The sequence below is a fragment of the Raphanus sativus genome, unplaced genomic scaffold, assembly GCF_000801105.2.
Source record: "Raphanus sativus cultivar WK10039 unplaced genomic scaffold, ASM80110v3 Scaffold0706, whole genome shotgun sequence".
In the NCBI taxonomy this organism is placed as follows: Eukaryota; Viridiplantae; Streptophyta; class Magnoliopsida; order Brassicales; family Brassicaceae; genus Raphanus; species Raphanus sativus.
This window is the reverse complement of record NW_026616022.1, coordinates 16,872-32,276: the sequence shown is the minus strand read 5'-3', so window position 1 is coordinate 32,276 and position 15,405 is coordinate 16,872. Positions and strand designations below refer to the sequence as shown.

General features: G+C 37.8%; 2 protein-coding genes and 1 pseudogene across 3 annotated transcripts; 2 read left to right on the top strand and 1 right to left on the bottom strand.

Annotated features, from left to right (window-relative positions):
* Positions 1-1,076: 1,076 nt before the first annotated feature.
* On the top strand, positions 1,077-6,299 carry LOC130502834 (uncharacterized; annotated as a pseudogene).
* A 155-nt stretch (positions 6,300-6,454) lies between these two features.
* Positions 6,455-8,019, bottom strand: LOC108848934 (uncharacterized). Of its 2 annotated transcripts, none has more exons than XM_018622403.2 (6): positions 7,667-8,019; positions 7,488-7,578; positions 7,249-7,400; positions 7,145-7,172; positions 6,868-6,976; positions 6,455-6,761 (listed from the first exon to the last, which is right to left on the bottom strand). In XM_018622403.2, exons 1-6 carry the CDS (start codon positions 7,889-7,891, stop codon positions 6,680-6,682), a joined length of 687 nt encoding a protein of 228 aa, XP_018477905.2. In that variant the 5' UTR covers positions 7,892-8,019; the 3' UTR covers positions 6,455-6,679. The 2 variants fall into 2 exon arrangements, with proteins under 2 accessions (XP_018477905.2, XP_018477904.2); XM_018622402.2 differs by having other exon boundaries at positions 7,249-7,403; positions 7,667-8,015.
* A 1,587-nt stretch (positions 8,020-9,606) lies between these two features.
* Positions 9,607-15,184, top strand: LOC108832376 (rho GTPase-activating protein REN1-like). The gene is given in 24 exon segments (XM_056997575.1): positions 9,607-9,720; positions 9,789-9,812; positions 9,815-9,859; positions 10,061-10,097; positions 10,443-10,519; positions 10,664-10,734; positions 10,852-10,930; positions 11,035-11,179; positions 11,368-11,484; positions 11,559-11,636; positions 11,706-11,761; positions 11,847-11,916; positions 11,978-12,062; positions 12,193-12,436; positions 12,536-12,748; positions 12,870-13,103; positions 13,198-13,256; positions 13,431-13,491; positions 13,581-13,664; positions 13,781-13,894; positions 13,991-14,160; positions 14,242-14,305; positions 14,386-14,508; positions 14,595-15,184. Coding segments are annotated over 24 exon segments (2,685 nt in total). The 5' UTR covers positions 9,607-9,621; the 3' UTR covers positions 14,931-15,184.
* Positions 15,185-15,405: the final 221 nt, after the last annotated feature.

Genomic DNA, 15,405 nt, shown 5'->3' with positions numbered 1-15,405 from the left:
ATGTTTTTTCTGTGCACAACTAGAATTATATGTATATTACAAAGATATTCCAAGAAATATATATAAACATCTTTCCAAATTTTCTGGAAGACATTCTTAAATTTAATACCATGTTTTTATAAAATATTCTATATAGTCGAAAATATTTGTATATTTTCGGAAGATGTTATATATTAAATAATATTTATAAATATGCATATAAGTTAAATTCATGAAAATGTCATACATTTATGAAGAGTTTCCTAAATATATAAAAGTTACATTAGCTTTAGCTCTGTTCTTTTCTCTGACGTTGTGATCAGCATTAGCATCCAGAAACTACAAAACCTATTCCTGGCAGATCACGGCTGACGGGAAAAAACAACTTCCTTTTGGTAAATATTTGATGATGCGGCCAACAATATGAAATAATCTGATGCTGAAAATAACAGCGAGTGTGATCTCTGCATTTTGTGTCTCCGGAGTCTGTTAGCGATTGATTGTTTTTTCAAAACACGTTCAATTTGCTGCAGTCATAGTGTATTTTTTTGAAGCAACTGTTAACCGTAGCGTCGGAGAAAAGAACAGGGCTATTTAAAATTTTTGGTTAATGTTTATGAAGCAATCATGAATTCGGAAATATATAAATTCAGAAAGATATTAATACACGTTCATTACTTTTCATAGAAACATTGTTTCTAAAAAAATTGACTTGTTCTATTATTTCGATTTTCTATTTTATTTATATGTTTTAAGTAAATAACTAATTAAAATTATAGATAAGAATATAGTAATCAGTTACCATTTTTATGAAATTAAATTTGGTTAATTTGACTTCTATTTAGAGAATAGAAAGAAAGTGTTAGACTTGACTTGAGTAAGAAATGATTCCCAAAAAAATAGAAAAGCAAAACAAAATTTAATTTGAACTGCACAGATTTCGATTGTCTCTCTCCCTCGCACCTTCCGTGAAAGCTTTTTGATTAAGCTTCCTTCGCTACTCTCACTGCGCTACCTGTGACTCCTGAGGAATCTCTTTCAAGCAAGACTTCATTTGTTCAATTTAGCAACTCACACTGAGCACAGCTCAACACATGATGTCCATGAGCAAGACAGAAGATTGTGTAGAAAGTAGAAAGACTGGACATTTTACTAGGTATTCATGTGAAATGAGTTCTGAGTCTACTAAACCATTTTAACGTTTTTTGTTTGTGTTCCTGTAGACCTAGTGCTGTTCTGAGTCGTCTGATCAACATCCGTTCGGCTGCCAACTTTTCATGCAAGTACATAGAACCCCTACTGTTATCTTCAATTAGTTTTGTAAACTAGTTGGATTGATCAGCCGCCTATTTTTATGTACCTTGACACAGCGCTCGTGGCACATGGCATGCAGTGGTTTCTATGATGCATGTGTGCGACTTTGCCTTCATGGGTGGGAAAAGAGTTGCATGGAGGCTCCGTGTTTCTGGAAAACGATTGTGCTCTTCTACGAGAAGCATTCGGGTGAGTTTTTTTTAATTGACGTGTAGATATTTTATATTTCTTTACACAAACTGAAGTCGAATGATATGTTTTCATCCACATGCCTCAAAAAGTATTTATTTGAGTAACAGATTTTCTTGGGGGGGGGGGGTTTAAACTGAATACAGGGTGAAGCAATTCCTTTTGAGATCTGAGGAGGAGATGCTGGTGAATCAATCTTCACAAGCTCCGCACGAGGGAGTTGCACAAAAATCCAAGAAAAAAATTGTCAAAATGATGGTTCAAGGTAAAATTTCTATTCCAGGTTCCATCTGCTTTTTTTTTGTCTGCCCTCCTTATAACCAATAGGCATAAATGAACTAACTTGTCTACTTCTGCAGTACGAAGTGTTAAAACAGTTCTGGATGCTCCAACGGGTTGTGGTATATCATCGCTGATAAAGCTTGATAAAATTCGGGTTCACTTTTCCAATATCTCAACACGTCAAAGGCTGACGTCTTGTGATGTTGTTCAAGGTATGAATTTATTTAGCATAAGTCATATATATCAGTATGTGTGGGCGAGGTGAGGTAGATATTGTATTTCCATGTTTCGCCATTGTGCTTTATGTTGTTATTGTATGATAACTTTTTATAAATATGGATTGATCCGTTTGATTCTGTCATTCAGAAACATACTCGTGTAGGTTAAGATTGAAAAGCTTAACTGAAGACGACGCCATTATCACGCAACCCGGATCCTGTGAAGGCCATGATTTGTATGTACTTTCTTTCCCCTCTCCCAAATCTACTTCGGGTAACTTTCCATATATATATATATATATATATGTGGTGTCTGACAAAGTAGATGGAATTTCAACAGCTTTCCTGATAGTCATGGAGATGATCTGATTGTTGAAATACTTGAATCAAACGGGAAGGAATTTGGGCGTGCGCTTGTCCAGCTACCTGATTTTTTTGAAGATTACGTGAGTCATTTTTGCTTACATTGTTTTCATTCGTTAGTACGTTTCAAATGCTTCTAATGAAGAATGCATACAGGCTGAGAAACTTCTCTGGTGGTCTGTCTTTCGTGAGCCAGAACATCAACTTGTGGGAAAACTCCAGCTCTGTATAAAGTATTCATCAAGTTCTGATGATAATAGCAATTTGAAGGTGTGTTAGCTACCTCTCTTATGTTTGCTATCTGTGATGATCTCTCTTTTTGTTTGCTTCCTGTAAGTGGATTGGCATCTCTCTGTAGTAGACTGAGAGACATTCCAGCAGTCCATTTCCTTGAGCAACTTTTATCTTGTTGATAGTAACAACAACTACCTTGATAGTAACTAGATAATTTTAATCAGAAAAAAACATTTTAAAATAGTTCTTAATTTTATTACAAGATGGGAGCTTCATGGTTGTGTAAGAGCTTATGCACGTAGATTCAGCTTCTCTCTATGTTTCATTAAATGAAACGTTCCTCAAATTTATTGAAAAATGTATCCTCTGTTTGAAGTATGTGTATTCATTCTCTGCAGATTATGCGTTTGAACATATATATATATATAAACCTCATTGTATAGTGCTCAGAAGATTCTTGGGGTTTTATTTGTTTGTTTCATCTTTTCCTGTAGTGTGCTTCTATTGCGGAAACAGTCGCATATGACCTAGTCCTGGAAGTGGCCTTGAAAATGCAGAAGTTTCAGCAAAGAAACTTGTTGTTAAATAGTCCATGGAAATGGCTTTTGGAAGAATTTTCCTCCTACTATGGGATTTCAGATGTCTACACCAAGCTCAGGTATATACCCTACTCACTTTCTATTTTAAAAAGAAAAAAAAATCATTTTGGGGATATGCTATAACTCGGTTTTCTCTATCTTGTTTTATTGTATTAAGATACTTGACCTATGTGATGGATGTCGCTACACCGACTTCAGACTGTCTCCATTTGGTGCATGACTTGCTAACACCTGTCATCATCATCATGAAAGGAAATGGCAAGGCTGCCTTGAGTCATCAAGAGGTAGATACTCGATCCTATTATTTTTTTCCTTTGCCGTTTTCTAGTTTTGTGTGAATCTTGTCTCAAGTTAAGCCATGAATAGGATTCAACTTCAAAGTTACCTTATATACTTTGATCATATTTACGTGTTATTCACCATTGTATTCATAGTTGTGCATGCAATGATGAATGATAGAGTTGGACTTCACGTAGTTTCTCACATTGAAAATTCAAACATCATAATACCTCACATCACCCAGGGTGTATGAATCTCCTTCTTTTTTTTTCCTTTCTAACAGAATCGGATTCTAAAGGAAATGAAGGACCAAATCGAGCAGATTCTGAAGCTGGTCTTCGAGAACTACAAATCTCTTGATGAGTCTTCCTTCTCTGGAATGAGTCATGATGACAGTTCTGCATCAGGAGTTCCAGCGCCAGCACTCGCTCCTGCTGTTAAAGTGTACATGCTTCTGCACGATACATTGTCTCCAGAGGATCAGAGTAATCTTTGTCATTACTTCCAGGTAATAAAGCATACACCCTCTCAAATGAGTTACTTCACTCTTGGTTCATTTTTTCTCATCTATTTTGGCTGGCATCAATGCTTTTTATAGGTAGCAGCAAAGAAGAGATCTACAAGGCACATTGGTGAGACAGATGAGTTTGTTACAAACAACAATGATCCAAATTTTTGGGATCCTTCTTCAACGTCGGCTGCTTACCAGAAAATGAGTATGGTCTGCAATAATGTAAAGAATGAGATTTATACTGATATTGAGATCCACAATCAAAATATACTTCCCAGGTTAGTATGCAAGTGAAAAAAAAATTATGCTCTGCTAAGCTAGTCTTCTGTTCAACTATTTCCAAAATAATTGATATGAAAGGGGTCTTGTAGCATGGTGTTGATTGCCCAATGTTTGTTATAATTATTTTATGCAGCTTTCTTGACCTTCCAAACCTGTCAGCATCCATATACAGCACTGATCTATGCAATAGACTTCAAAAGTTCCTTGTTGCATGTCCACCGTCTGGTCCTTCACCAGCAGTTTCAGAGCTTGTGATTGCAACTATAGACTTTCAACGTGATCTTTCCAGCTGGAACATCGGGTAGGCCATTTGATTTTTTTTTTAAAATTATTATTGTCAATTATTATTTTTAACTGGTATGATGTTTATTTTACAGTCCTATCCAAGCTGGTGTTAATGCAAAAGAACTCTTCCACCCATTGATTATGATGTGGATTCAAGATAGACGTCTTTCTTTACTTGAATCATGCAAACTTGATAAGGTATACAATATGGCTTCTCTGTGTGGTTTTCTTCCATTCTAAATCAAAACTGTGGAGAAGTAAAAAAATATTTTTTTTTGCTGGATTATGGCGCATCTTTGAGTAACTGACTACTTTTGTGTCCATTAAAAAACCTATCATTCAATCAGGTAAAACAGGGCGGAGTGGGGACAGAGCGTTCAGCAACCCCATTTGTAGATGAAATGTACACCAAGCTGAAAGAAACCATTCAAGACTATCAAGTTATCATTTCTAGATGGCCAGAATATATCTCCGTTCTGGAGAGTGTAAGTTTATAGCGGTTCCTTGCTGTGAAAAGTCTTCCCTGTTTTGTATTCCAATTTGCATGTTATAAGCTAAGCTAACAAACATAGATTGTTGTTTCTTTATAGGCCATTGCTGATGTTGACAAAGCAATTGTGGAAGCTTTGGAGAAGCAGTATGCAGGTGTCTTATCACCTCTAAAAGAAAACTTGGCTCTAAAAACGCTGAGCTTCCTAACCAAAAGATCTGCATATGTAGTCCCAAATGAGGTGAGCATAATTAATTAATGTTCCCTAAACGTCATGATAAAGGAAGATTTTTTTTTTCTTTTTGCTGAAAAGTTTCTTTTTATATATCTGCTGGTGCATGCAGCTGGGGATTCTACTAAACTCTATGAAGAGAATGGTTGATGTTCTACGGCCTGATATAGAGGCTCAATTTAGAGCATGGTCTTCGTGCATTCCTGATGGTGAGAACGCAGCTCTTTGCGATCGTCTCTCTGAGGTGACGGTGTTGCTCAGAGCCAGGTTTCGAAGTTACCTTGAAGCTGTAGTCGAAAAACTCGTAGAAAATGTGAGTTCCATGTTTTTTTTTTTTTGCAATCTTGTTGAATCCCATTTAGTAAAATGTCTATGTTGTAATCGGCTATTCTTTTTTTTTCTTCAGAGCAAGCTACAAAAGGAGACAACGTTGAAGAAGATTCTTCAGGAGTGTAAAAAAAGTGTTGGAGAAGAAGACATGGGAATAAAAATGCAAACCCTGAAGGAGCAGCTCACCAACACGGTGAATCATCTACATTCCGTTTGTGGGGGGACGGATGTATTCATCGCATTGTCCAGAGGATACTGGGACCGTATGGGAGAGGTAACTAGTTTCAATAGTGTCTCCTGAGTTTTTTTTTGTGTGTGTGTGTTGGGGAGAGCTGATCTCTTCTTCTCTTGCCCCTATTGACAGATTGTTCTAAGCTTTTTGGAGAAGAGGAAAAAGAACAGATACACGGGTTCTAGAGTTGCTGTCACTGTAAGGCCGGCCCCTATACTTTTGATTGCATTGACCAAAAGACTTTTACCTCATCTTTACGTAAATTGGTGCATATTTGCAGATGTTAGACGATGCATTTGCAGCAGAGATGCAAAAGCTACTAGGAGATTCGTTGAGAGAGCAGGACCTGCAGCCTCCGAGATCGATTATGGAGATTCGCTCCATTCTTTGCAGGGACACTACAAGTTAATGAAGGCAAGTCTTTCGACTACAAAATATCAAACGGCTAAAAAATTGCTTAAGATTCCTTAGCTGGAAACTGTAATGGATCATATCTCATTTGCTTGCTACATTCCTTTTAGCAGTAGCATGTCAATATGTTACAAGACTGTTGAAGTTCAAATACAAAAGCTCTCTTTACTAAAATTGACTAAATTCATGGAGAATAAAGTCTGATTTTAATCTCTGGCAAACAATTTAAACAACACCAAACAATGTGGTGATATGAAGAAGATTGAGATCAAACTAATCTTTTAACATTGCATGTTGACGATAACATCACAGATTCACATAGAAAGAGGCAACAAATGGAATATGTACAGATAAATCAGAATGATGATATAAAACATTTGCTGAGTTGAGAAAGTTGTAACTTATGAGCAACATGCGAGTGAGACGTGTGTTCCCAATTCAGGTTTTTTTCAGACAAGCTTTGATATGGCCTTGCAAGACACCCAGAAGGCTTTGGATGCAATACTCAGGATCATCGGGTTTTGATATATCCTGTTAGCCAAAAGAATTAAAATTAGATTGGTGAGAACTACTTAGAAGCACTCATAAATACAAACTAATGATTAAGATGTGCTAGAAGAGAGGGTAATGTATGTACCCAATGGCAGTAGCACTCCAGGATGCAACGTTGTAAATAACTTTACTTCCTTCCCATGCTTTACGAAGCTTCCCCTTTCGCTTCTTCACTGAAAACATCGTGCTAAGTGCTACATTGCATTTTTCATAAGCAAACTCTCTTAGTACCTAATAAAAGGAAGCGCACACACTCCCTAGCATCTTTAGCAAGATGTTCATAGGCTACGTTCTCTATAACACATCCCTAGGCTACTTTCTTTGTTTCTAACTGTTGTGACACACGTAAGTTCAAGATATACCTTTCTGAAGCTGATCAGGTGATATATCCTACACAAAGAACCAACACTCAGAGATCAAAAGTTGATGAGACATGGAAACAAGAACAGGGCATTGATGTACGTACCTTAGTCTGGTTAAGGGAAGACAAATAAGTAGCCATGAAACAAGCGATACCGTCAGCAATATCTTCTTCCCTAACAAGAACATAATCATCTTCCGTTTGACCCTCAACCCCCCATACATCATCTTCACTAACTACGTCCCAAGAGCTACCATCTTCTGCCAAAATTCAACAAGTTAGTTATCTCTACACGTAAGTACCAAAAACAAAAAAAAAAAACTGTAACGAAGTTCATCCAATACCAGGAAGATCATGGAGAAGAGAGACTTGAGCTAACTCAATCTTTTCCCGAAAGTCATGACCTTCGACTCTAGATCTGATGAGATCATACAACTGCACATGTATCATGGATCAATCAAGTCCCAAGCTTTTTTTTTTTTTTTTTTAAATTCTAACTGTTAATCAATTAAAAGGAGCATACTTTATCGGCTTCAGGATCTGAAGAAGAAGAAAACTCTTCTTCTTCCCTCTCAGGTGAGTCGCTGTTATTATCCTCTTGGGAGCTATCGGGAGCAGTATCGGTGAGATTGAGCAGCTCGAGAGCTCTCTGGCAATCCTCGAGCAGATTCTGCAACGTCTTACGCTTGACACGGATGCTATCTAACTCGACTGAATCAGGAGTCGAGCTGGAGACCTCGATTTCCATGGAATTGATTGATTTTGATTGTTCTTCGTCGTCGTCTCCACCCTTCTCTCTTATTTGTTGTGCGACCTACCTATTTGTTTAATTTTAGCAGGAAAAAAGAAAAAGCAAAAGTTGGAAAAGGATAAAGACAACAAGCAAACTCCTACATTACATTAAGTTGTCAGAATAATAGAATCTTCTTATTGAATCTTTGTTTAGATAACACACATTGCTTACGCAATTTAATACTATAATGTACGGTTTTTAATATTTGAGTCAATTTACTGAAGGCATTCATGCAATCGATTTAAACCAGCTGCAAAACCATACCTTGTTTCCTTAATCAATCCTATAATTATACCATACATCGAAACAAAATAGCCAATTGCAAGATTGATACTAATATTTTATTTTATTTAATCCTAAACTGAAAATTGGATATGGTTGGCAAGCCGAAATCAGATTAAAATACCGGTTTCATTGGGAGCTAAACCGATTGACCGGCGAGAAAACTGATCCAAATCTCCAACGCCTGGACCGAACCAGCTGGCCGGAATGTTGTCTTTTTTTTTAATGATTCTCATTAAGTGTTGTGACTTGTGAGCTACGAATAGGCAGGCCTGTGTGGGCCCTTTGTTTTTGAAGCCCAATAGTATTCTCATTTTCTTTGTCAAGCTCCAAAGAAGGAGATCAGGAGATGACCCTGACCTACTCTTAACATTACGGCTAGCCGGTGAAATCTTCAGGTTCATGCAATTAATGGTTAGCAAACTTTGTGGTGGTGTATCCAGGAGTTTGGTTCTTCAACTCCATCATAATCCTCCCCTAGTACCAAAAGGACCATTCGGGGCATAAAATGTTTGCTGGCTCGGACATCCAACAAACAAAGATTATAAATGCATGAAATAATATATTGAAACACCCATCAAACAAATAAAAAAAAATCGACGAATGAATTGAGTCCCCATGCATGCACCAGCATTATTCAAAATGATAAGTTGTTTTATATGAATGGGCCACGTAGCTTTTATCGAAGATATGCAAGATAGCTGTATAAATTAAGAAATAGTCAAATGTGTCACCATTAACACAAAGTAAAAAAGAGAGAGTGGTGGATGATCGTGGTCGGCACGATAGACCAATGCAAGGGTGTATTAAGGTTGTCATTTCTATTCCTTTTTTTTCTGATTACCATATCAAATAATTACCATCCTTAACTTAATAAAATGTAGTGATTGATTAAGACTAGCCAGAGACATTTGATAACACCTAGCTATATAAAAAAAAGGCGTTAGCAAAAACTATAGATTAGAGAGTAATTATAAGAGTGGATATGTGTATTTTTATGAGAGAAATAATGGTTGGAGAAGAGAAGAGGTCAAAAGATAGAAGAATGGAGAAATGTTTTTTCCCTCCAAGAAGGGAGGGGGGGATGATGATGACGTGTACAACTACCGAATGATGAATGAAACAAAAGACTTCCTCTGTTTACGCCCAACATTTTCGCTTCACCTCTTCTCTCTCAAAACATCGTTGAACACATCAAATCCAAACCCCTCTCTCTCTCTAATTTTTTTTAACAATTATTATTATCATCTTTCATTCTCCAGATCAAAAAATCAAGGTTTTGTTTATTGAATTCATGCTTCTTATGATCTGAGATCGCCTATTATCATCATCTTCATTCTTCTCTTTTTTTTTCCCTTGGACTTAGAGTTAATGGCGTGAAAACTCAGCGTTACATCAAACATATGGCTAATAGAAACGGAGAATCTTCTTCACAGCCTTCTCAGCAGGTCCAGACACAACAACAGCAGAATAATGCTCATGAACAAGACCAAGAGCATCATGTGCGTCACTCTCATCTTCGGTTTTTTTTTCCCGATCTATACTTGTGTGTTTTATCTTGCGATCATAGGGTGACACCTGTAGTTTTCCTCCTGTGCACAGTCTGGAAACGCGGACCCTCGTTCCCGTGGTGGCAACACGGTAACTACCTTCTTACATATATTTGAGCATTGTATCATAATCATTACATTAGCTTTGCAAAGTAGATTGAAATATACACATTTTAATGTAAACACACAATAATGTAAAGGCAAACGAAAAGAAACAATCCTACTAGTATATTGTTTATGTTAGATATCTCAATGATTTTCTTAATGTTAGACTGGGCTTTACTTTTTGTAGGTATTCAAGAGTGGACCGCTGTATATATCCTCAAAAGGTTTGTTTACTTCTTCCGATGAGATTCTTAGTTCATATATATATAGCATTTCCTTCTATGATGAGAATTGGTCTAATATAGAAGGTGCAGCATTTCTAGTTTTGGCTGGGGGTAACTTTTACTGGTAAACTAGTTATAAGGACAAATAGACATCATGTGAAGATGCAGGCTCTGCTCACTGTGGCGTCTATATCACCTCCTTACTTTCAAACCTATTACCTATGCTACTTCGATTGTTTACAAAAGCAGGAGTTTAGGAGTGTTCTTGATTGGGTGCTAAGCTAACTATACTGCAAATTTTGTATTTGCTTGGTTCATAAGTTTGATAAGGTTTGCTTAACACAGGGCTTGGGTGGACATCTTGGAAGAAAAGATGGTTTATCTTGACGCGTACTTCACTGGTTTTCTTTCGAAGTGACCCGGTAAAATTTCATATTCTGATGATCAATGGTTCTGCCAAATGTTACATTAACTTGACTCACACGGAAATTAGAATAGGGCTCAAAGGTGAGTAGGTATAGCGGATGTGTATCTCAGTATATTTCTGTTTTCTTTTATTTTTACAGAGCGCAGTCCAACAGAGAGGAGGTGAGGTCAATTTAACCCTTGGGGGAATTGATCTCAACAGTTCAGGCAGGTTAGCTTATTGTTTTTGAATCATTCCTTGTTTTCTTATGGTCTAGTCTTTAACTCATGTATTATGTATGGTTCCATGTTACTAACATTAAATAACTTCGGACTTTGTTTCTTTTAGCGTGGTTGTTAAGGCAGATAAAAAGCTGTTGACTGTTCTCTTCCCTGATGGTCGTGATGGACGTGCCTTTACACTCAAGGTTCCTTCAAAACTCTTCTTTCCTTTTCTGTTTTTTTTGTCTCTTTAATCTTGCTATTATCGGTTGCATCCATCTCATTTTTTATTTTTTATTTTTTGTTGCAGGCTGACACTATGGAGGATCTACACGAGTGGAAAGCTGCTCTAGAACACGCTTTGACACAAGCACCTAGTGCTTCTCATGTTATGGGTCAAAATGGTATCTTCAGGAATGATCAATCAGATGCCCCTGCCGGTGTTGATGAACATAGTATGTTTCTCAAATTTTTCAAATGGTTTTTAGACTATAATAACATGATCGGTTTTGAGTGCTGTGGGAGTATCAAAGAGTAATGAAAGGCTCACAAAAATATGAGAGCATAGTTTAAAATAACCAGTGACATCCAAATATTGGTTTTTCTGTTAGACGACAATGATACATTTTCTTACCTTTTACAGGAGATGAGGCACCAGCAAGACCAACCGTACTTGGAAGACCAGTTTTACTTGCTCTGGAAGATGTTGATGGAACTCCATCTTTCTTGGAAAAGGCACTTAGATTTGTTGAAGATCATGGTATTTTTTTTTTCTTTACTCCTTTTATCTCTTAGTCATATTGACCAGTAAAGGAAATACTTTTATCTTTGCAGGAGTCAATACAGAAGGAATCTTGAGACAAGCTGCTGATGTTGATGATGTTGAACACCGAATCCGCGAATATGAACAAGGTTTGAGTTTATATTTTTCTTGATTTACAGCATCGTAAATTAGTATTAATATGTAGTCGCTTGGTTCAGGGAAAAATGAGTTCGCTCCAACAGAGGATGCACATGTTATTGCTGATTGTCTTAAGGTACCTTTACCACTTGTCACTACAATGCTGAGTTATAATCTTTGACGGCTCTTAAATATCTCTAATTGTATCCATAATTTTGCAGTATTTTCTCAGAGAGTTGCCTTCCTCTCCAGTACCTGCATCTTGTTGCAACGCCCTTCTGGAAGCTTGCCGTAAGTTTATCACTGAGACATCTTGAATCCTTCCCAGTTATCTAACAAGTAACATCATCAGGTACTATCCGTGGCAGTAGAGTCAATGCTATGCGTGAAGCAATCTGTGAATCCTTCCCTGAACCAAACCGACGCCTATTACAAAGGTACTCTCTCATCTATTTTCACTCTAGCTTAAGAAAGTTAAGAGATGAAACCTTGTTTATGTGCAAAACCACCAGTCACTGAATCTTATAAACCATTTCTGTTTTTGATTATCTTTTTTCCTCTTGCAAGAATCCTGATGATGATGCAGCTTGTGGCCGCTAACAAAAATGTGAACCGGATGAACACGAATGCTGTTGCAGCTTGTATGGCACCTTTACTACTTCGACCTCTTCTGGCTGGGGACTGTAATATTGAAAATGATTTTGACGTGGGCGGTGATGGCTCTATGCAACTTTTGCAAGCAGCTGCTGCAGCCAATCATGCTCAGGCTATAGTGATTACATTGTTAGAAGAGTATGACAGCATTTTTGGAGTAAGCTTTTTACTTTTCTGCACAGTGACAACCTTGGAGGCAGTGTACTTTATATTCAGACACTGACATATAGCTACATATATGGTCTATGGCTGCCAGGAAGGTTCCTTGTCAGCTGGATTGTACTCTGACTCAGAAGAGAGTGGTAGTGAAACGGAGGAGGGAACAGATGATGGAGACTATGATGATGATGAAGACTATGATGGCACACAAGGATCTGGTGACTACACAGATGAGGAAGAGGATCTTGAAAATGAATCCCAGGGATCATACAGTGGGAGTGAAGCCTCAGATCCTGATGACCACCATAAAGCAACGTCTTCTATTCAGGTTCAATAACTAATCAAGTTTCCTTGGTCCTCACTCTCCATCTTTACTTGGCGATTGTTTTAGCAAAGAATATTACACATTTTATATCTTGTTCTTGTTGCAGATAACTGAAATTACAAGCTCTGAATCCACCCCAAAAGGAAGTGTGGAGGCCCAAGTTCCTAAGAAGCTTTTATCCAGCTCTAAACGGTCTTCACTACCGCGGCATGATGATGCAAGAAAGGATAGTGCAGAGGTAAAGGCTGCGTTAGAGGTCTCAAAAGCTGAGGATAAGAACTCATCAACATTAGCAAATGCACCAGCAGGAGGAAGTAAAAGACTCTGGGGCCGTGCCCATGTAAGTTTCTTTTGCTTCTTCCTATATAACCAACCCCCAAGTGCCCCCACACGTTTTTAGTAACACTTTGGTTTTTTTTTTAATGTTGCCTTAGGGGAGGAAGAACCTCTCTATGGAATCTATTAATTTCACATTGGAGGTGGAGGAGGACGAGTAAGTAACACCATCTCTACAAATGACTTAACATCTTTGTTTAGATCAATACTCAAAAGGAGAGCTTGTTAGAAACTTTTAACTTGTTTGGAACTAAAGTAGATTATGTAAAACAAGGATGTCTACTACGTCTACATAGATACTTCACTCTGACAATGTTTATATATTCTGCAGTGCTGATATTGAAAGACTTGAATCAACCAAAGAAGAGCTACAAAACAGAATCACAGAGGAAGTCAGGATAAGTCCATTTGAGTTTTTAATGGTGATTGACTTTGAACGAGTATGTGAACTGTAACAAGCTTCATTTTTTTTCTGGAACAGGTTAAAAACAACGCAGTACTACAAGCTAGTTTGGAGCGACGGAAGAAAGCCTTGCATGTGAGGCGTCAAGCTCTAGAGAAAGATGTAAGCTTAAGACAAAAACCATATCCTAGCTATAATATGAAGTTTGTTCTTATTTGAGTGTGATTTTACAAGTTGTTTGAGCTATATGAATGTTCTTTTGACCTTCTTCCTCTCAGGTGGAAAGACTACAAGAACAGTTACAGCAAGAGAGAGACAGGAAGTTAGCTCTGGAAGCAGGCCTGAACATGTCCAGAGAGAATCAAACTATTCCAGAAACAACAGATGAAAAGGTTGCTCTTCTTTGTTTTGTCTATAGCAGCTTGTTGATTCTTTCTTGGTTTTTGAAGTTACAAATCTAACTTGAAAGACATGTTTATATGACACAGTTGAAGAAAGATCTGCAAGAGGTAGCTCAGGCTGAGGATGATATAGCCAACTTGGAAGATAAGGTTGATGATCTTGAGAATAGACTTGGTCAACAAGACGTTAAAGGCTCTGGTTCACCGCATGGTGGCCGCAGAGAATCTCGGACAAGTCCAGAGCACAATGCAAAGAAGTAAAGATTATTCATCAATCTTTGCTTTAAATCAATATCAAAGCTTATTAATAGTCTTTTTTTTCCAACTCTGTCACACAGGAAGGAGAAGCAAAAGGATACAGAAGAAGCCTCTGGTAATATTTCAGAAAGGTCAATGCTCAAGGTAACAACACAGTTACAATGTCCTGCAAGTCTGTTTCTTTCTTCCACTATGCACTACAGAGACACGTAAAGTTTTTGCAGGATGGGCAAGGGTCTGATGCAAGAGAGAATGAGATAGAGAATATACAAGATCCACGTAGCAAAAGCTCACAACAAAGCTCAAAGCTTGCAGGAATGTCTAAGAGGTCTGGCACAAGGGGAGAGGTAAGCCAACAACACAAACACACACCATCACATTATATAACCAAATGTCAAAAACTAGGAGCTGAGTATACAAACAAACCCAACAGGGAAACACAACAACAACAATTTCTGCACTTTCCAAATTGACAATGCGGCTCAACTTCCTCAAGGAGAGACGGAGTCAGATAGCTAACGAGCTCTCAAACATAGACAAAGGAAAAGGCTCAGGGCAACCCAGTCCATCTTCGACGCAAAGCCAAAATGTGCAGGAAACTGAAAGAGAAACAGAGTCCAAGTTGAACGAGGATTCAGACGACAGCAAACTCCAAAGCCCGCATGTTCTTGACAGAGGAAGATCCGACAACGGAGGAGACAGAAGCAGAGGAGGAGGAGGATCTGAAGGAAACCAACCCAGCACTACACCTAGGACCTTGTCCAGATGACTCTTTATTAGAGCTGCTCCACATGTACAGACAACCATTTAACTCCAGGTCTATCTATATGCTTATTCATTCACTTCTCTTGCTTCAAAGACCAAATAAACTTACACTTTTTGTTTGCGTTCTTGATTGTGCTTTGGATCTTTTATTGGTAGTGCCATTGACAGCAGTATAGAAACAAAAATTGAATTGTATGTAAACAACAATGCTTGAACAAAAATTAAATAATCATTCCTATCAATGCTAGTATTCTTCTTAGTCATCTCATCTTAAAACAATAAAAAGAATTGATCAAAAATTACGAAGCAGCGTCTCGACTTGCTCCAACGTAACAAAGATCACACCAGTGAAAGGTCCTTGCCTACAAACCGTAGGAACAAAACACTTGTCCAGAGCCATTGGTCATTCTGCTCTAACAGTCTTCACCGCACAATCTCACGCCATCTGTACGGAGCCTCCACACCACCACCACGCGCAT

Coding starts and splice junctions, on each gene's coding strand:
- LOC108848934 (XM_018622402.2), bottom strand. CDS start 7,891: ATGGAAATCGAGGTCTCCAGCTCGACTCCTGATTCAGTCGAGTTAGAT. Junction 7,579..7,666: donor CAGATCCTGAAGCCGATAAA/GTATGCTCCTTT, acceptor ATACATGTGCAG/TTGTATGATCTCATCAGATC. Junction 7,173..7,248: donor CTTCCCTTAACCAGACTAAG/GTACGTACATCA, acceptor TTCTTTGTGTAG/GATATATCACCTGATCAGCT.